We start from the raw sequence: 22,666 nt of genomic DNA on the forward strand, positions 1-22,666 counted from the left end.
CTGTCATCTGCCGCCGTCCAGTCAACCCGTGACCATGGAGCGTGCAACCGTTCCGAAATATCGGGAAAATAAAAAGAAGTCATACCGTGGTAAGAAACCTGATACTAGTGATAATCATTTGGAAGTAAATTAATTTGCTACTCCGCGAACCCAGTGATGGTTAAATCGTCCAAAATAGCTGCGCTTGTATTGAATATTTTTTCATGCAGTTAATTATCCAAGCATAAAATTAATAAAATAAATATAAATATATACATTTAGTAGCAGTAGAGCTCCTAGCAAGAGTTCGTCCAGGGAAGTACTGCCACCTTACCTATTTCTGCCGCCAAGCAGTAATGTCAGCATTATTGCGTTCCGGTTTTGAAGGGTAAGGGTGCTGGTGAAATTACAGGCACATGAAACTTGTCATCTTATGTCTCAGGGTGACGGGTGCAGTGGCAGTGCCCCTCAGATCATTGCGATTTATAGCTCTGAGTGGCACTGCAACCGTTATGGACAGGCGTGTAACTTACCATCAGGCGCACGACTTGTTCGTCCCGTCACCTGATATTAAAAAAAAACCATTCTTTGATAGTTTTGTGGATTGGATCTCTTTTGCTTAACTAGGTCCAAGTTAGCTTAGCTCTCATAGTTGGTTGCACGCAACTACGTGAACTACGTTCGCGGTGTGACCTGCGCTTAATAGTATTCTTTGGCACAAGAGTTCACTACTAACTTGTCAATATTGTTTATTCCAGAAAAAGGCAAGAAACCATCTCTGCTACGCGCAATACTGAAAATCCATAGTCTAAAGTTTTTTGTAGGAAATTTTCTCTTCGCAATCGTCGATGCTAGTATTAGGTGAGTGTTTATTATTATTTATAATTAGCACAGATCGGAAATATGCAAACTATATTTATTCAAACCTCAAGTAACACATATAGAGTTGATAACAACTTCCTCTGAAATCGCGGAATGATTAAAAATAATAGTTGAAAAAGAAAATAAAAAACAAAATGGTTATATTATTATTTATACAAAGATTGGATAACAGAAAGAAAAAATCCTTCGATTTAATTAGACTCGAACCAGCGCCTGTTGCCACACTGAGGTTACAGCTCTTAACAACTCTACGAGCTCTTTCTGTTCTCTAAATGGCGTGTCGCGTCATTGCAAGCCTCGCCTACTGGTGAATACTACTGCATGAAACATAATTAAGATCATATTTAGTAGCAGTAGGGCTCCTTGTGAAAGAGTTCGTCCAGGGAAGTACTGCCTGCCACCTTATCTATTTCTGCCGCCAAGCAGTAATGTTAGCATTACTGCGCTCCGGTTTTGAAGGGCAAGGGTGCTGGTGAAATTACACGCACATGTGACTAGTCAACTTATCGTCGCTTTACGTTCTCAAACTCGTATCTTAAAGCACACAAAGCACAAAATTACTGAAATTCAAAAAATGGATTGTGTATACAAAGTTTGCAGGCTGATGTCACATTAGATTACCTTCATATTCACACACTGGCTTTTACCTATTCTTAAAGTAATGCATTCAAATTAAACCCCTTGATAAGAAATTTAAAATAAATGGAAAGTTTTGTCATCTCATGAATAATCAATTGACAAAAGTAAGGCATCGTTATGTCTCAGGGTGACGGGTACAGTGGCAGTGCCCCTCAGATCTTTGCGATTCAAAACTCTGAGTGGCAATGCAACTGTTATGGACAGGCGCGTAGTTTACCATCAGGCGCACGACTTGTTCGTCCCCTCACTTGATATAATGAAAAATCGTTAATTCATACATTCGTTCAATATATCGTTTTCTCAATGAATGGAATTTATTTATAATTAACCCCAGGGCTTGGTCGCTCTCACCGCTACCCCCATTGTTGTGCCGCCCGGGGCCTTGGCCCTCTTTGCACCAACGCTACGCCACTGCTACTGCCTCTCAACCGGAGGTCGTGGGCGAAGAAATATCGTGATAAAACCTGCACGTCAAAGGTTAACAACCTTCCAAGACGTATGAAGTTGCCAACCCTGGGACCCGTACCCTGCAAAGCCTTTTTTTATAATACCATGTGACAAAAAAAAAAAAAAAAGGACAAACAAGTCGTGAATGACAGTTGCAGTAGTGGTATATATATAGGTATATATATAGCTTTAAATCGCAAAGATCTCAGGTGCACTTCATCCTGCGCCCGTCACCCTGAGACATAAATTAACAAGTCCCAAATGCCTGTAATTTCACCAACCCTTCAAAACTGAAACACGGTAATGCTTGGCGGCAGAAATAGATAAGGTGGCAGTGCAACCCTGGACGAACTCATTCATAAGGAGCTCTACTGCTACTAAAACCTCGTTATTCCCGGGATTTTCGAGACTCGGAAACGCAGAGAGATTAAAAACCATAGTGGTGTTATAAACCGTTAAGTATAATCCCTTTTTGTACGATTACAGATTATCGACCCCTATGTGCTTAGAGGGCTTGATAAATTACTTCTCGCCGTCGCATACAGGGATATCGACTACACACGCATATTTATACGCTTTGGGAGTCGTTGGGTGAGTGATCAAATTTACTACTATTATTACCAGGGATCGGAATAGGTAGAGTATTTTTGCCTAAATTTCGAGGAACATAGACAGAAAATGGAGACTGCCTTAAGACAATATTTTTAGGTCCTGGACCTAAATAGGCAGATGAATAGGTGAATAGGCAGGTTTGGGCGCGCCTTTAGTATGCAAATCTATAGAAGATAGGTGTAATAATAAGTCTGTAGTGTTCCAAGACTGGATCGACTAAGTCTTTGTAATGATGGGGCACTAAAGGTATAGGCCCATACAAAAAGTACACATTTTATTTTTTCCCTACTAAACTATTACATTTATGGCAAAATATGATATAACAATATTTAATTAGGACAATAGCATTTCTCGATTGGCATTTTTTTTAGAGAGGTATCGTGAAAACAATCCAATGTCCGCAATATCGCTAATCCGACCCACTGTGTCGCAAAGTTAAGATAAATATAGTGTGCCTGTCTGTCCCCAATTACGTCAATTTTTAATGTACTTAAGTGAGTTCCCGAATCCCGAACAGACCGAACTTTAAGTGAAAGAACGTTTAAACGTTTAAAAAATAAGCAGTTTTTCCCGTCTCTAATGGTAACACCCATAATCAAAGAGCTATAGGATTCTTAGCTTCCATTCTTTTTGCTTCCTCTGTCTCGAGAAGCATTCTCTTAAACGACGCACAGAGGTCTTTCTGACTAACTTTCAAATGTTTGAATACTCTTTATTAACTTGTCATTAATTTTTACAGTCTCATGGCAATAAGCGCCAGTATATTGCATCCAATGCTGTTATGGCTTCTTCATTTAAGTTTGAAAATCAGGGTGGCTTGCTGCTCGCTTATTTACAGAAAGGTACGTAAATTTTAATGCAGAGAGAGCAAGAGGCTCTCTTGTTTACACTGGTCAGGTCTTTCATAAGGTGACAATTATTTGTATTTCATTATTTTAGTGGGTGATTTTAATTTTATTTGTACTAGTCTGTTTCTGTTTTATGGTTACCCATTAGTACCAATAACTTTTACTGTGAAGTCGCATTAAAAAATCGGGTATATTGTATTAAACAATTTATGATAACCTAGATAACCTACTCATTGCATGAATATCTGAGTTTTTCTCGCAATTTCTCTAGCTCCCTCTTGTAAAAATTTTGATTAAAAAAATTCCAAAATGTTTGGCGAACTAACAAAATAATAAAAAGAAAAATACGTGGGAAATAAAACTAATATATTGTTTTTTAAATCATTTGTAATTTTGTCGCATCTTTTTAATCTGTTTTATTATATTTTCGCTCAGTTACATGTGGGACACAAGGCTGCCTCTTTTGCAAGAGCAAGAACACAGATATGGCTGTGTGACAGATTTTGTGTAAGAACACAGATATGACTGGTGTCTCGTAGGTTTTTTAAAATCTATTATACAGTTTTCCAAAAAAATACGTTTCAAATTACGACACTTTATTATTGATATAAGATGTTCGTAAATTATATGTGGATAATTTTAAGTTGTCATTTTGCTTGCTTAGGGATCAGTTTTAAATACAAATCGGAGAGACTTTTTCTGTGATTTTATTTTCGCGTACAAAAAACAAATGCATAATTCTGTCTAAATGTCTTCTCCTAACGACATCACTTTGTTTGTCATAATATAAGATAAGAAATAACGTAACATTGACATTCCACGTCATTTTCATTGTACTGAATTGTATTTGTATTGCTACAGTAGTGAAGGACTTTACAAAAGATATCTTTGAAGAGATTTTAATCCCTGTATCAATTGTTTAATAACAATAAAAGTATCTTCAATACCACCTTTTAATACAGGGTGCGTTTAGTGATTACTTTTTCTAAAAATTACTCGAACATTAACAATATTGCGATTACCTTACTTCAATAATAATAGGGTAAAGAAGTGGCTTCTAAAAGTATTCGTGTCTAATTTTTTAGCAGCCTGTATATATGTCCACATATTTCCTTTCAGAAAGTCAGAGAATACTTGTAATACAATATTTTGGTTCTTTACGTTAACATTTTGTTGTATTTTTGAGCGACTACTTTAACCGACAGGAATAAGAGGTATTCTTTGTTCTGGCAGCAAATACTAAAAGTATTCTCTTCTATTCCTGGAAACCGATTTCCTTATTACATATAGATATCATAACTTGTTTGTGAAATTGTTTTGTTTAAACTTTTTGGCACGTGATACATTCACGTACCAAAAAGTTTAAACAACTGAAATAAGATTTCATGCTTTTTAAAACATTAAAAAAGGGTCCAAAAATAACCTGGCAACCTTATTTAATTTTAATTAATATTTTCCTATTGTTAATTTTAATCGTATACTTTGTAGCTCCTCCGCCTCGATCTAACAGCCGGGGGCAAAGCCTCGGAAGGCCTTGCCGGCCACGTGGTGAACCTGCTAACTACAGACGCCCAAAGATTCGACATGGCATCGTTATTTTTTGTGGACTTAGTGAGAACGCCAATAGAAAGCGTTCTTATTGTGTACCTTATGTACAGGCAAATTGGGGTCGCTACACTTATTGGCGTCTCCTTTTTGCTGCTCTTTATACCTTTACAAGGTTTGTACTCTTTATTACACGTCTGATGGTGGCACTTCACATGGCTATTTGTATATTTGGCAAATGATCACCATGTCACCGTAGTCTGTATTATTTGAAGACAAGAGTAAAATGACAGTTCATCGCGCAAGTGTTGCCCGCTTGCGAGCAGTTAGTGATTGCAGCCGATAAAAATTCTATCGACTATCGATATTGGTCACGCTTGTCGAATAAATAGCCGAACTTGTTTCATTTGAAACATTCTCGACCCATTATTAATCCAATTACTGAGTACAAGTTCATTTCATTGTCAATTTTTGTATGTTCATACATAATACACTATTTAGAAGCATGTTTGTGAAAAATACAAAGAGGAGACGTATTTTAAAGTTTTTCATTTCAATTCAATACACATTATCCAATTTTACGACTTTTGTAGTTCTGTATACGAATAAAAATCGATCTCGATACCAGTAGGTCAACTGTCAAAATAAGAATAAAGAAAGCAGTAACGCAATTAGTAATTATTAGAACGTCGTAACTTTCACAGTTCAGTAGTAGTAATTCATAATCTATCGATAAAACTATCGACAACAACTACATAACTATTTAAAAGTTTATGAAACTGGCAACTCTACAAATGTCATTTTACTCCGCCTTCAAAAAAGACAGACTATAGATATAGCATGTATGACAAAGCCTTGTTTGCCTATTCGATAAATGTAGCAAACACTAAACACGCGTTACCGCGTTGGTTTGTTTCTCGACACACATCAGAGGCGCCAATAGGCAAATACGCAGGTAAACCGTGCACTCTATGGTCATGTCATCAATTATATAACCAGAAATAGAGACGAAATGTCATTTAATTTGTTTGAATGAATCATTACTATGACAATTGCGCTCCGATTGGCCAGCCCAAATTCGAAACAATTGACGGGTGTCGTCAATTGTTTCACTTGAAAACGACCAGTTTCACTTGAGCTTTGCTAGAATGGACGAAACTTGCAAAATTAAATATTTAATTACCTATGACATGAGATTCCGTTTGTTTTGTAATTAGATGTTTTTCCCCACACCACCGAATGGTGTTCCATTCATAGTTAGAGATATTATCTTTATTACAATAAATACAGAATATTTTTGGAGACGTATACACAGGTCAGTTGTTGGCGCTGTACTATTTCAGCTTTCTAATTTATTATTTTAACGCAAACGAGACTTGATATTCAAAAGTAATAACATATTCATGTCATTCAGTTATTTAGCTCTCGCTATAGCTATACGTTAAATAATTTTCAAAGTATATTAAACACCCAATAGTGAATACAGGTGGCCATGTCAAGTTCCGCCATGATACTTTATCTCTGTGACCTTTTCCGTCATCATGTATTAAGGCGAAATATTATCGTGATTGCATAGGTTTTGAAGGTTGACGCAGGAGAAATTCATAGGACAATATTTGCCTTTCAGAAATAAAATATACTCGCTTACTTTAAAATAGGCTCATATAGAGCAAATTTTGAATTATTTCTAATAACAATTCAAAGAAACTGATCGTTTTGAACGTAGTAAAAAATGAAATTTTTGCGGAACTTCGCGTTTATTTTTTGTCGTGCGAAGTTTTGTCAATCGTGTTTCGGGTTTACTACTAGTAATTTCGGTTTTAATTATCAATTAAAAAAACAGTTTCAAGTCATATTTTTTAACGCCGAAAAACCGATTTTCCTTGTTTCTATTTTGGCTCTCACTTCACCTTAAGGCAAGTTAATGGAGGAGAAATGGTGAAAACCTGTATAGCTACATCAAATGTTTTAAGTATTTACTATTAAATAACAGTTTTACAAAAAATATACTATACACCTAAGTATATTCTCTCACCTAAGTATGTGCCCATTCTTTTCAAATTACCAAATTTGTTACACAATAAGTTGTACTTTACCCATCGAGTATATAACCAGAAATAGAGACGAAATGTAATTTCATTTGTTTGAAAACTATTCTGCCAAATCGTTACTGTCACAATTGCGCTCCAATTGGTCAGCCCCAAATTCGAAACAATTGACAGGTTTCGTCAATGGGTGTCGTCAATTGTTTCACTTCAAATCGACCAGTTAACTTGAGCTTTGCTATCATGGACGAAAATTGCAAAATTACATATTTAATTACCTCGCCTTAATATTCTGCCCCAGCTCCTACTGCTAATTTGGTGCTTCTAGTATGAATTTGGTGGCCGGTAGTAACTTTGTCTTTATTTTTCAGGTTACTTAGGTAAAATTTCAAGTAAACTACGTCGGAAGACTGCAATGCGTACTGATAATCGTATTCGTCTAATGAACGAAGTTATACAAAGTATAGAAGCCATTAAAATGTATGCTTGGGAAAAAGCATTTGCTAGAATCATTGGCCAAGCCAGGAAGTAAGTAGTTCCTACTTTTTATAATAGATGGCGTGACAAGTCGATGGTATTGATATTTTCTATTTCCGGTTCGGTGTTGCCGTTTAAAGCACTGTTTTTTACTAAGCCTGCTGATACTGTGGGAACCAATTAGGAACGATTAAATTTTCCGAGTAATAAATATTAACAAATTATTTTATAATAAATTATACATGAATAAATTAGTATAATTGCAATATTTTATTTTTTTGAATATATTTTCTGTGAAAATATCACTAAATAAGAGGCACCTTTTGACACTTGTCATCGTGACTTAAATAGGGATGTAGACTAAATGTAACGGTAACCACGACTATAGTTTGTAATTATTATTGCCTGTCGCAGATCTTTATATTGGGATCTTAAACGTTTTTTTTGTTGTAGCGACCATTTTATCCGATATTTTAACGGATTCATATAACTTTTTGTTTTCTTTTACAGAAAAGAAATGAACGTAATAAAAAAAATGGCATGGCTCCGCGCCGTCATGATATCATGCGTCAAACTCAACACGAAAGTTGCCATATTCCTCTCAGTGATATCCTTTGTGTCATTTCAAAACACCTTGACAGCTGCCCAAGTGTTCGTTCTATTTTCCTATTACGACATGTTAAAATACACTTTAGTAGATTTTCTCCCTTTGGCAATAACGGTCACATTAGAGGCATACGTTAGTTTGAAAAGGATGCAAGAGTTCTTGCTGCTGCCTGAAATTGACAATCAAGATGGCGTCGATTTGGTTTATGTTGAAGAATTAAAAAGTGTTAAGGCTAATGGCGTATTTGAGAAGATTGGAAATGGGTAAGTTAGTTTTGTTTACGCTCACGAGCAATAATATCGGGTAAGTTTTTCCGTCATCATCGTCATCAAACCATTTGTACATCCCACTGCTAGGCATGGGTCTTCTCTCAAGCGAGGGCCTTTAGACGTTTTCCGAGGGTTGTGAACCTTCTTCGACATGCAGTTTTCATCACGATGTTTTCTTTACCGAAACAGCTCGGGTTCGAACCAACAGCTTCTGCTTGACAGTCGGTAGCTCAAGCTATTAGGCCTTAGACGGTCACAGCCCGAAGCTCTGTGGTCGAAAACTAGGTATTATAAAAAAAATCCTCAGCTTGATTTTGAACGGCGATCGACTCAACCCTTATTGTCTATGGTTTACATGTTTAGATTGTTACTGTCAGTGTAAATTACAATACGAACAGTCTCATATCATTCTACATATCGACTGTGAACTGGCAATCGGTTCTATCTCAATTTTGACAATTTTACAGTAAATGAAAAAAATTGTTTGCGCCATTTATATAGCATCTGGTTTTTTAAATAAAAATACGTAGTTTTTAGGAAATGAAACTATTTTTCCCTTGGTCACGGTTGACTCGATAGGATGGGACCTGTAAAGGGCCCGAAACGTCGGTTTGTATGAAAAAACAAATATACGCTATTTAAATCCGGAAAAATAGTTTCATTTCCTATGTGTAACAATCGCGAAAACCTAAGAACTCGATACGTAGTTTTTAAATATTTTTATTACACATGCATGTATGTATGTACATTACGTATTTTTGTTTAATAAACCAGATGATATATAAGTGATTTTTTTCTTCACCTGTAAAGTTGTCAAAATTGATATAGTACCGGTTGCCAGTTCCCAGTCAATATGTTTTGTTTATAGTGCCCCTCCCTGTCAACCTCTTGGTTATGCGGGAAGGGCACTATGACCTGTGCGCGCACAGGAATCTTATAAGTTCGGGTTCTGACCCCAGATCAGCTAGTGTACACGGTTGTCACGGACCACTGTCACTTGACTTCATCCGGTTCTTCGAGAGGCTGGTGCCTCGGGTGAGCCGCCTCGGGTGCACGTACGCACGCTGTAGGCACGCTCACTTCCCGTGGCACATTGCACAGCAATACGAACAATAGTACATTGCGTATTAAGGGCGGTAAAGAAGGAATTACGAACGACACTCTGTGGGCGCAACCCTGACGTCATTCACGTTTCCGGCCAATAGTCTGAAACCATTCGCTAGAACTCAGTCTCTCTTGTCCGAAGTGATAACGTACCGTGCGCTACGTCAGCGAGGCTACAAAATTAACTTCCACTGTGTAACGTTAGCGATAGGTGAAGTTCCGTGTAATTTCGGAAGAATACAGTGAACTATCAAACACATCACGACGTTTCCTTTTTTGTTACCCCGGCCTGTCCCAAAACTCTATTGGAAGCCCGAAGTCGAAGACTGAGGGCTTCGACTTCGGGCTTTCCGAGTCGAGGGACCGTCCGTGAAACATACTACGGTTTTCATCACACTATTTACGTGCTAGTGTGATGAAAATGAATAAATACACGCAAGCACACACATCGTATACGTTTCTGTTTTAAATTTAGAATCCTTTCGCCAGCCAATCTAAGCAACCTCTTGCTCCAGCCAATCTAATCATGTGTTTAGATTGACTGGCGCAAGAGGTTGCTTTAAATGCGCTAATGCCAAAATTTGAAATGATCTATCCGTAAAATTCAATTTAATCATACACTTTCAACTTTTCGTGGATATTCTCGCGAATTACACAGCAGACTCTTGCGCTTGGAATGGATTGATACTGATAAGGCTCATTCAGAGTGCAGGCGCAAGCACGGCGGCAGGTGCGGGCGGTCTTCCCTTTCACAGTGCCGAAGCGACCACGAACGGGTAGACCCACACGTCGAAATCGCAGACGCTACACGCTAGACCAAGCACTGTGAAAGCCTCTGTGAACGCAACGAGCGGCTACGTATGTTTGATTTCCATACACCCGCGCCCGCCGCCACTCTGAATAGGTTTATTATCCTTAGTTTTCATGTTCTAAAATAAAATATCTTAATTACAATACCTACTTTTCTCCGATTGGCCGGCCCGAATTCGAAACAATTGACGGGTGTCGTCAATTGTTTCACTTCAAATTGAGATGGACGAAAATTGAAAAATTACACATTCTTTCAATCCTTAATTACCTTTGTCACAATAAATACGGAATATTTTTGGAATACACGGAGACGTACACACAGGTTAGTTGTTGGCGCTGTACTATTTCATCTTTCTAATTTGTGATTACTCGATGGTTCCCCGCGACGACTGAGTCATAAAACGTTTTGTTTTACTAATTAGCGCTGTGTTTGAGTTTATTATAAAATGTATCACTGTTTTCCAGACAAATAAATGAGTTTATTATTATTATTATTATTAGCTTTTCATTGCAGCCAACAAACGTATATAAAATCAGAATCAAACCTGTTGCCCGCCAAAGTACCAGTGCTGGTCACGATGAAGGACTACACGGCCCATTGGAAAAACACAGAAGACGACGCACTAGACAGAAAGATTGCTGCATTGAGCGACATTAATTTACAAGTAAGATATCTCGGATTGCAATTCGCACAAATTACACCCAAACTCACGAGAGAAATAAAATGTAGGTTATACAAATACTTCTCCCGGCCTGGGAATCTACCGGGACCGCTGCGTTTTTCGTTGCGCAGTTCAGCAGGTAACCGTTCCGCCACGGAGGCAGTTAAGGACTTCACACTAACTTTGCTTACCGAAAAGCTTATTGTTAATTTCAAATTAAATTTCTCACTACAAAACATATTCCGAGAAACTCAGAGGTGCGAACCCGGACTCGAAACACACGGCGTATGCTTGAGTGGCAGTTGGTCATAGCTATCAGTCCTTTTTTTTATAAATGTACAAACGGCAGTACATCAACTTACACATTTACGGATCGGTGCGAAGTAGTCGTGTGCCTGTTGGTAAGCGACAGTTTGAAATCGAAAAGATCTGAGAGGCACTGCCATTGGGCCATCACCCTGAGACGTAATTTGACAAGTCCAAAGTGCCTGTAATTCTGTAATTTCACCAGCACCCTTACCCTCCAAAACCAGAACACAGTAATGCTAACATTACTGCTTGGCGGCAGAAATAGGTAAGGTGGCAATACTTCCCTGGACGAACTCTTTCACAAGGGGTTCTACCGCTACTGAAAAGAAAACAAAAAATTTTGAAATTATAGTTACCATAGAAATTTACACCGTATCGACCTCTAAAATGAGAAGAAATCGTTCTCCAACAGCCAGACGCCAACTAAGCCACGGAACGAACCAGTTGACTTCAGGAACTGTTCTATGTGCTTGTTCGATCTTTGTATTTGGTTTTCAACGACTTTTTAGCTGTAGCGCCATCTATGAGAAATCTCTGAAAGTATTTCGTCATCCAGTTAGGTACCTTTACACTTTTTGACTTTACGATTTTTGATTAATCCAATGCAAAAAAAACATGAAATCCAACATATTTATTAATTCCAGGTAAGACCTGAAACATTAACGGTAATAGTAGGTACAGTGGGGTCTGGTAAATCAACGCTTTTTCAAGCCATGCTACGGGAACTGACACCGTCAAGTGGTTTTTTGCAGGTGAAAGGCATAATTGCTTATGCTGCTCAGGATCCTTGGCTCTTTGAGGCTTCCGTGAGTACCAATTTGGAGTATCTTCCATTTTGACCACCATGATATTCAATTACTTTTGTGAAATTGCTTCCACTGATGGTAGCAATATAATTCTGGGAAGTTGTTGTTGTCTCAGGGAAAAATTTAAAGAGACTGGTATCATGACAGTACATTTACTCAAATATTTTATAAGCCCGTAAAAATATACACAATTTCAATAAGAAAAAAGTTATCCATAAAGAGCTAAGTCCAAACTCATGGTACCAAGATTTCATTTAACCAAGGTAAACGACTCTTTTATGGGGAACTGTATACGTTTTTACAATGAGATTCCAGAGCATTATTAAAATTATCATTTCCTGATTTTAAAACTACATTAAAAAAATTAATTGAAAAGTCATATTACAAAATTGAAGACTACGTGTTATATAAAGATGTATGGACAGACGACACGGCTCTAGATTCCACACAAATTTGGTTCAAAGTGTATTCCGCAGCATTTAAGTTTATTTAAAAAGAGCAATCTCTAGAGTTTCTTGCTTGCTTGTTCTTCTCAGGAAAGTCAGAAGTAGAAAACGAGAAGTAGGTTAAAAGTGACATTTTCAAGTATAAATTTATTGTGGAATAAAAATGAGACTGACTTTCTTAGTATTTTACAAATAATGTATTTACAACCCCAAGCATCTCAAGCTATTGTTAGGTGAGTGAACTCATTTGGTTTAAAGGGATGGTTACTTTCGCAGAACGTAATCCACATGATATTGTCTATTGTTCATTGTTACTTTTCTACAGGTCCGCCAAAACATCCTTTTTGGTCAAGATCTGGACCTACGTAGATATAAGCAAGTGATCAAATGTTGCCAGCTCAAGAGCGACTTGGAGATATTACCGCACGGTGACAAGACCATCGTTGGGGAAAGAGGTATGATATATTTTGGTTTCAAACATAATTTTTTAATACATTTTTTTTAAATAGCAATAGAGCTCCTTGTAAAAGAGTTCGTCCAGGGAAGTGCTGCCACCTTATCTATTTCTGCCGCCAAGCAGTAATGTGAGCATTACTGAGCATTACTGTGTTCCGGTTTTGAAGGGTAAGGGTGCTTGTGAAATTACAGACAAAAGGGACTTGCGAACTTATGTCTCAGGGTGACCGGCACAGTGGGAGTGCCCCTCAGATCTTTCTGATTTAAAGCTCTGGGTGGCACTGCCCCGGGCTCGATTTCAATGTATAAAAACTAATTTTTGAAAATGTATTTTGTAATTCAAATTTTTGTATGTATAATTTTTAAGTTTTCGTAATAATTATTAATACAAAGATCGAGCACTAAGAAAAATTCCTTCGATCCGGCTGTATTCGAACCAACGTCATCCAGCAAACCGTGGCAGATGCTATGCCAACTAAGCCACGGAACGAACTAGCGGACTTTACGAATTTTTCTATATGCTTGTTGCAGATCTTTGTTTTAGGTTTTTAACGATTTTTTTGTCGTAGCGCCATCTGTGAGAAATCTATTAAACCAAAGAAGTCGCTAAAACTGGCACCGTTTGCTGGAAGACGTTGGTTCGAATTTTTTCCCAGTGTTCGAACGTTGTATTAATAATTTTTATATTTATTTGTTCTTCATCACAGGGGCGTCTCTATCAGGCGGTCAGCGTGCTAGAATATCGTTAGCGAGATGCGTGTATCGGAACGCTGACTTGTACTTACTTGACGATCCCTTAGCCGCTGTAGATGCCAAGGTAAGAAAGTAATTGAATATATTTTAATTATAACTATAGTTTGTCTTTTTTGAAGACGGAGCAAAAAGACAGTCCATTACGCAAAAGCGTTGTTGCAAAAATGTGAATTATACATTTATAAATTATGATTTTCCATCGAGCATTGTCTGTGTAATTTTCTTGCATTTAAAAAAAAATAAACTTTTGAGGTTTTAAGGTACCCATTTTCTACCATTTTATTCCAGATTTAGCGGTTATCTTTAATTGTAAAATCCAATGTTATTGGAGAGATTTTATCCTTGTCATTAATCCTATCCATTAGTATGTGGAGTAAAATAGTGAGCGTTTATTTTATTGCATTTTTACTTGTTTCTCAAAATCCTGTGAATGCAGTTATTCATATTAAGAAAAATAAAAGAATATTTCCTTTAGGTAAAACTTAAGCATTTAAGGTACTTTCCCTTCATGTCCAATTGATTTTTTTCCAAAAAATCATATACTCATACTCGTGTATTTGAGACATAGTCTGGCATTGTTATTATTTATAGGTGGCGCAAGCAATCTACGAAGAATGTATACGAGGTTTCCTTCGCGATAAAGCGACAGTACTTGTTACACACCACGTACAGTACGCACGCCGGGCGGACAACATATGCGTTATGAGAGGTGGACGGGTAAGTACGTACTGTAATTATTACTACAGTATTAGTTTGTGAAGTCTTGTCTTGGAGCTATTCCAGTGTAACTCTCACTGCTATGAATTCCGATATTTATTCACCAAGACAATACAATACATTGCCTATAGGTAAGTCAAATTATAAGAAATCAAGGAGGACATAGGAAAATAACATTTTTTTCAATGCTGATTAAGGCTTTCTCTGCCCACGGCCTGCTTCCTTAATTGGAATTTACATAGGTAAGTAGTAGGTAGGTGGGTTATATAGAAGTTATACTTATCTAGTCAATTATTATAAAGTTTACAAAATACCTATGATTTAGGAATAAAAATAAAATTTTGCATCCTATTTACTGCTAGATCGTAGGTAATGGGAGATGAAGAGAAACAAAATTGTAAGATTTTATTTGATATTAATTTACTACATATTATATCATCCAGCATCTATTTCCGATTCGGAACTTGAATTATCAAGTACTCGAATGTTTGCAATCTCCCCCTTCAAATCAAAAAGTCGGTATTGATAACACAGTTTTACAAATAACTAATTACTGGCCATATTTATGTCATTTTTACGTGACCTGAACTTCTTTTGAATAATTCCAATATAACAACAATAATTCCACATCGACTTTGGGTAGGGTATATCGACCCCTTCTACTTAGAGTATCGTATGTCGAAATTCTAAATGAAATTCTAATCCTAGATATCGGTTAGATGAACAACCACAATATATATTGTGAAATGCTTTAGTCCGTGTTATGCTTATTTCAGTGAATTTAAAACTTTAAAATGCTCCCATGTAAACTTGACAATTTCGACATACGATATTTTACGTAGGAGGGGTCGAATAATATTAATACAGAGTGTTTTAAGAAAATGAATATTGTTTTAAATTTGAATCCATAACTTCGTTTCATCGTAGCGTCATTTTCATGCTTCTTTTTATTGTATTTTATGCACTCGTTGCTTAATGAGGGCTCTTAAAGTCTAGCACCGTGAAGTATTAGGTACGAGATTTTAAGACCTAATTATGGTAATGATGGCACACAATACTTTGTCTACGAGTAAATAAAATAATGAAGCAAAACCAATATTTAATATATATTTTGTTAACAATCAATGATAACCGAATTTTTTTATAAATTTTAACCATGGGTAGGCATCGAGTGTATAACTAGAAATAGAGATGAAATGTCATTTAATTTGTTTGAAAACTATTCTGCCTTACATATCATTACTGTGACAACTGCGCCCCGATTGGCTAGCCCGAAATCGAAACAATTGACGGGTGTCGTCAACTTTTTCAATTAAAATCGACCAGTTAACTCGAGCTTTGCTATAATGGCCGAAAACTGCATAATTACATATTTAATTACCGTTGAAATTTGGTTCCGTTCGTTTTGTAATTAGATGTTATGCTGTTTTCCCCACACCACCGAATGGAACAACACGCCATTGTTAGAGATATTATCGTTATTACAACAAATACAGAATATTTTTGGAATATACGGAGACGTACACACAGGTCAGTTGTTGGCGCTGTCTATATTTCAGTGCAAACGAGAGTTGATATTTATAAGTGATGTATCACTGATGAGTTGCCACGAATGTATGGCCCTTATTTCGTTTGTATTTCTGGTTATATACTCGATGAGGGTAGGCAAAGGTGTAGCTCAGGTTGATGAAACAAATTTCTTGGGCCTTACTCTTGATAATCACTTGAGCTGGAAGTCACATTTAAATAAGTTAAATACTAAACTTAGTAAATACGTATACGTCCTGAAAAATCTGACGAGAATAACGTCACAAAAAAACTGCTCTTTGTGCTTATCACGCCTATGTAGCCTCTAGTTTGCGATATGGTCTGCTGCTTTAGGGGAACGCTGCTGCAACACATATTACACCACTGTTTAAAACCCAGAAGAAATGTGCCAGGGCCAACAAAATAGAAATACGGCCAAAACAACGCCCCACCTTGGAATTTTACAATAGAACGATGTTTATATTGGCACCTAAATTATTTAATAAAATACCAGATGCAGTGAAAGAACTAAATTGTAGGCAATTTAAAATAAAATTACATAATTTGTTAGTTACACAATGCTACTACAATATAAATGATTTTTTAATAGATAACATAAAATGTAAAATTTAACCACTGTGCGTGATTGAAATAAGAATTGTGTAAAATATTCGCATGCCAAGTTTTGGTGAAATGTACGATCTAATAATAATATACTATAAGACCATTGTAAACTACATTTTTCAGCGAATAAATATCTTGTATTCTTGTATTCTTGTAAAAGGTTCCACCATACAGCCTCTTCATGTATTTAGACGAAAGCTGAACAAACGCTACAAAACAAAAAACCAAAGAGATAGAAAAGAACTGGCCACATGCCGCATATATTTTAACCAATATTTTTTTTTTCTATAAAGATTTATGGCCCGGTTGCAAGACTTTTAGGCGCTGCGTACACAAAGCAATTGCATTTGGCGCAACTGTCAGTTTCCGTTAACGGTTGCCGATCGCAGCAACAGTTTACGGTGGCAGCAATTTTAAATAAACGTTCGCTATCCATGGTCATCGGTCAGTTTGACTATGGATCTCGAAGAAGCAACACTTGTCTTGTTGTACGTACTTGTATAATAGCGTCGCCGCCGCCGACGGCGTTAACTACGACAAACTATCCATAGTAATCGACGGTTTTGAGGTGAATCACGGATTTCGGCAATCAAAAAATTGTCGATTGCCGAAGCTCTCAAGTGAATTTGGTACATCTGCGCAGTTGTATGAAATTATATGAAATACGTCATGAACAAGTAAATGCGAGTTGCCAGTTGCTGAAACTCGAGATCAAACTAGTAAAGCACGAAGTATCGTGTGCGCAGCGCCTTAGGCCGATTTAACCAATCAGGAGGCAGTATAGCGTTTGAGTGTTGTTCTAACTGTTATTTAAATGAGCAAAAATACGATGTTCTTTTTTTGAAACTCATTATAGTTCTGTGTAAAGAACTTTAATGATTTTTTTTAGTTCAGCTGTGAGTACCGTAGACAATAGAATTTTGATTCAGAACTAAAAAGAGCGCCTGTAAGATATTGTTTATGAAATTATATTTGACAGATTGAAGTACAGGAGTAGAAAACAATGTTTAAATAATTGTTTGATATTAAACAGATTGTAGCCCAGGGCACATATCAAGAGCTGAAAAACAGCGTAGCCGAGTTCGAGAAGCTGATAGAAATGGGTGAGAAGGTTGAAGAAGAGAAACAGAAGTTGAAAGCTGCCAGTTACGAGAAACAGGACAGTGTGGTAAGATTTTTATATGTATTAAATCACAGAACAATAAATACAGTAGAAGTGGTTAGTTAGCGTCCGACAAGTGCCAACTATAGATCTCGAAAGACTTACTTGAGCTCGGTTAGCCATTTTCGCTTGGTATGGTATGGTTGTGTCATTCTTTCGTGCAAATTCTCTCTCGCTGTTTTGGAGGGAAAAAATGATAGCTGCACTAAAAATTTTACCCGTGGTTGTATTTCATGTCATCGAAAAGTCTTATTTTAATGAATTTTAAATTTTTCGTTTATCGAAATAATTTTTATATTACAAGAAACGAAAGTAAAGCTTATACCCCTGCAATATGGTTGCTTCTGTTTTGAAGAACTAAATTAATAACTCCAATTCGTCGTCGTTCAGCAAAAAACTGCTAGATGGCAGCACATTGATTGAAATTGCAATATTATAACATCGTAATTTGCAATAATAGGTATTGATGATATTGAATTTTCAACGATATGCCAACAGGGTAAAGTTTAATTTGTATTAACAATCCAGGATCTGTTATTTCTTTTTAAGTTTGAAACCATAGTCAATATCAAGATTTTGTAGTGTTCCAAATTACGAAAGTGTGCGTTTTGGCGACATGGGTTCTGATAGTAATCGAGGCATAAGGTACTTCCATTGTTTTTGTTCTTCCGTGTATAAAATAAATTCGCATTTGACCTCCATTTCATGCACACCTATTTAATAATGCCTATTCACTTGCGCCTTGAAAAGACTCAAGTTATTGCGCTCAGGGAACCAATCTGTAGATAGGCCATCTCACTCCAATGTCGTATAAATGTGGAGTCTTGGATATATCCAAAACTTACGGCCGGCCTAGATACATCACTACTGTCCTTATGATAAACAAACTCACTTAGTTATTATAAAAAAAACCCTGTGTCGATGTGTATGTCCAACACACACATCGACAATCACAAATTACGCCCAAACTGACAAGAGTAATAAATGTAGGCCATGTAAATATTCCTCTCGTTCCGGGAATCGAACCCGGGATCTCTGAGTGAGTGAGGCAGACCAGCTTGGTAGCCGTTTGGCCACTAAAGCATTATTTTTACAGTGTCGTTTGCCATTTTATTTCGCTTATAAACACGCACCCACATCAAAAATGATTCTTGTATGTTTAAGAATAAGTCACAAATCTTAATCCAATCTTATTTATCCTAGATTTTATATAATGGGACGGCGAAAACCGATGTCAAATCCGACATGAAGAGAAGCGGCAGTGTACTCAGTGTACTGCATTTTATTGATATTATTCATGTATTGAACTCGTGTACTACATAAGTAAATAGAACATTGTGTATAAGGGCGGTAAATAAGGAAATACCAACGAGAACGCGAGAGATTGTAATTTTTACCGCCCGTGCTACATACAATGTTTTTCATCACATTTGCGAGGAAATAGATACAACGTTAACTTATTTCTTGTATGAATACATGTCGCTCCACAACACGACATTTACGGATTTGCAAATGGCGTGTTTTTTGTTTTTTTCTGCCTATCGTTCCATAGATTTTAAAAGGCATAGACGCATGCATCCACATTGTATTAGATATAAAATAAATAATTTCAGAATTCTTGCAAAATTTGAATTCACAAAATAAATTTAGTAAAATGTAATAAAATTGCAAACGTTCAGTTTTTTTTATTCGTCAAGTTTACGCGAGATACACGTTCAGATTTTTCGAGCATAAAAACTTTTTGCTTAGTCTTGACGTAAAAAATCAATTGGGCGATAATGTAATGAAAAAGCCCGCGGGTATAATTTAGGTCATTACGGTCGACTTTGCCTGCATGTCATGGCACTGTTTACGAGCAACTGTGATGAAATAATTAATTGCATTTTTACTCACGTATAGTAGCTGCATTTAAATCTGTGTATCGCATCCGTAAATATTGTACACGTATTGTTTTCGCAATTTATTGCATTTCATTTTAGAAAGTAGTGTTAAATTAAAATTGCTCATTAGTCTTGTAAATTAGGCTATATTATAATTTGTTATAAGGTCTTGTTTTGCTATAAAACAAATGGACATAGTTATGCAAACTAGAACCAACCCACAAAATGTCACTTTCGATATAATTAGATTTTTGTAAAAACAGTGTGAAGAAATAAATAGGTAAGTTATTTGAGACAAACAACTTGAGTTACGTGTAGCACTGAGAATGATATAGGGAAACTATTATATTATATAGCAATAAATAGAAAACATTATGTATCTTTTTATTTAGTTAACGAGAACCATTTTATAGTTTTCGTAATGAAAACGCTAAATACATTATATGAAGTTAAGCAGCATGGTTCTTTTTAGCTATTAAAAAGTTACTTATTTGGGTTGGTACCCTGAAGGACTTTTATTTTCTCCTCTTTTGGCTTGGTATATTGCCAAGATCTTTTGTGAGTGGACAAAGGACACGTCTGGAGTTCTACCTAAATACATAACTCAATTTCACTCGAGGTGTGGGTTGGTTCTTGTTTGTATAACTATGTCCAAATAAGAGAACATAAGATGGCGCCACTATTTGCAAATCGAGAGGTTATCCATTATAATATATTCCTTAATAGTCTATACTACCTCAAATTGCTTTGGTTGATTCTGCATAACACTGAGAGTGTTGAATCAATCACACTTGCAAAAAAATATGTAGTAAAATTGAGCAAGCAAAATAAACAGTACGGGAAAAATTCGAAATCGACCTGAAATAATATCGACTCTTAATTACGCATCCGTAAATCATAAACGTATATAGCATTCGTGTATTTACATTTGCCAAGTATATTCTTGTATTTCATTCGCAAAGTACAGTCGATGCTTGCGTTGGTTCTGAGAGCCTTACGCTTTCAAAAGTGTAAAGAAATTCAAGCTGTTTGGTAGACATTTTGTATTTATGTAATGTAAATAAAAGATCAAATTGGCTTAAAAAGTTTCTTAAAATATCATTGAAGGATGATGCGATAAAGAAGTTTAAACTTGTTTAACATCTTTTTAAAATTTTATTCAATTATATTTATGTGAAATTACTCTACTAGTTTCTTATAATTATTAATACAAAGATCGAACACTCAGAAAAAATTCCTTCGATCCGGCCGGATTTAAACCGACGTCTTCTAGCATACTGTGCCAGACGCTATACCAACTAAGCAACGGAACGAACCAGCACCTGTTTGTTTAACATCTTTGTTCACATGATCTGATTAAGGGGTTAGGTATCTTTGGGCGTCGACTGTACATTCATATATTTACATTTGCAAAGTACATTCGTGTATTTACATTTGCAAAGTAAATTCGTATTTTTATATTCGTGTAATACATTAATCTATATCATGAAAATGTTTATATTGCAGGAATTTAACCACAAACTGCGTTTACAAAGATCAATGTCGGAAGCTTCGCAGCTGTCGTTGGATTCGGATAACCAAATGGGTCCAACTTATGAAGGTTAGTTTCGCATAGTATAATATTAGTAAAACACATTTTAACTGAAAACTTTAAAGCTATTTTTTATTATTATTTTGACGAGCTTATGTTAGAGGGGGTCAACCTGAGGTACACCAAAGGAAACACGTTTCTATAGATTGAAGTCCTATAATCAACTGCCAACTTCTGAGTGGTCCGTGTGGAACACAGCGCACTCGTTACAACTTCACTTAATATCTACATCCCTCCACCCTTACATTACAAATAATCCTTAAAAAAAATGTCCCTAAGAGCTCTGTGAGAAGCAGGAGCCGGTGACGGGACTTCTGTGGAACTTGGTTGTTCGTTGGTCTCGTCAGTGGCCACGTATTGAGTCCTTTGCTCTTAGAACAATAATACTCGGTCTCATCACGCCTTGAACCTCTGCAACTGCGTAGAGATGTTGCATCGCTTAGCGCCTTTTACCGCATGTACCATGGTGAGTGCTCTGAAGAGCTGTTCAACCTCATCCCCCCTTCCCCGTTCCTGCTTAGAAGCACGCGTGCTGGCCTTCGTAGTCACCGTTTCACTACCTGCCGCATTCCATCGCGTACTAAAAGGTTTGGTGGCTCCTTTCTCTGCCGCACGGTTGACAAATGGAACTCCCTTCCGGCACATGTCTTCCCTCCCTCTTATGATATGGGGTCCTTCAAACGAGGCGTGAAGAGGCATATTGTAGGCAGGCAGGGTGGAGGTGGCTAGTGCAGTGAGGGTTTCATCGCTGCACTAGGTTCCTTTGCGTTTGGATACCACTTTCCACTTAACATCAGGTGGAGTGGAGTCATTTGCCTGTCATGTATAAAAAAAAAAAAAAAAATACAGTAGAAGTGGTTAGTTAGCGTCTGACGCGTGCCAACTATAAGTCTCGAAAGAATTATCTGAGGTCAGTCCGCCATTTTCGCTTGGGTTGGTATGGTTGTGTCATTCTTTCGTGCAAATTCTGTAAAATCATAGAAAAAATATTGTGCTTAGAAATATTATTGTGCCTTATTGTGCTGTTTTGGAGTGAAAAAATGTTAGCCGCATCAGAAATATCACCCGTGGTGGTATGTTACAACATCAGAAAGTCTTATTCTCAAACATTTTCAATTTTCTGTTTATCGAAATATTTTTTTTTGTTACAAGAAACGAAAGTAAAGCTTATACACCTGTAGTATTAAAAAAACGAACACACTCAACATAGCCCCGCACTAGGGAAACCCTGTTTCGCGGGTGCCAAGGACATATACATAGACAACCATACAAATATTTCCCCCGACCCGGGAATCGAACCTGGGACCTCAGCGTGGCAGTCCGACATGGTTCGGCCACGGAGGCAGTATGGTCGCTTCTTGTTTGGGGAACTAATTAATAACTCCAATTCGTTGTCGTTCAGCAATTAACCGCCAGTGTTTCAAATTAAGTTTTATTTTAAATATTTTAGTTTAAAATATATAATTAAT

General features: G+C 36.8%; 1 protein-coding gene across 2 annotated transcripts in view; it reads left to right on the plus strand.

The window, feature by feature from the left end:
- Positions 1-760: 760 nt before the first annotated feature.
- Positions 761-22,666, plus strand: part of LOC113232184 (probable multidrug resistance-associated protein lethal(2)03659) — a 47,589-nt gene continuing 25,683 nt past the window's right edge. Inside the window, exons 1-13 of one of the 2 annotated variants that reach the window (XM_026466825.1) lie at positions 761-840; positions 2,434-2,538; positions 3,299-3,401; positions 4,896-5,127; positions 7,369-7,525; positions 7,985-8,344; positions 10,779-10,929; positions 11,880-12,041; positions 12,813-12,942; positions 13,651-13,760; positions 14,288-14,413; positions 17,598-17,732; positions 21,113-21,206. In XM_026466825.1, coding sequence (XP_026322610.1) covers positions 2,447-2,538; positions 3,299-3,401; positions 4,896-5,127; positions 7,369-7,525; positions 7,985-8,344; positions 10,779-10,929; positions 11,880-12,041; positions 12,813-12,942; positions 13,651-13,760; positions 14,288-14,413; positions 17,598-17,732; positions 21,113-21,206 — 1,852 coding nt within the window. In that variant the 5' untranslated portion in view covers positions 761-840; positions 2,434-2,446. The remainder of the gene's footprint in view (positions 841-2,433; positions 2,539-3,298; positions 3,402-4,895; positions 5,128-7,368; positions 7,526-7,984; positions 8,345-10,778; positions 10,930-11,879; positions 12,042-12,812; positions 12,943-13,650; positions 13,761-14,287; positions 14,414-17,597; positions 17,733-21,112; positions 21,207-22,666) is intronic. The other variant, XM_026466824.1, reaches the window with a different exon arrangement.

This window comes from Hyposmocoma kahamanoa, unplaced genomic scaffold, assembly GCF_003589595.1.
Source record: "Hyposmocoma kahamanoa isolate Upper Pololo Valley unplaced genomic scaffold, ASM358959v1 67, whole genome shotgun sequence".
Taxonomy (NCBI): domain Eukaryota; kingdom Metazoa; phylum Arthropoda; class Insecta; order Lepidoptera; family Cosmopterigidae; genus Hyposmocoma; species Hyposmocoma kahamanoa.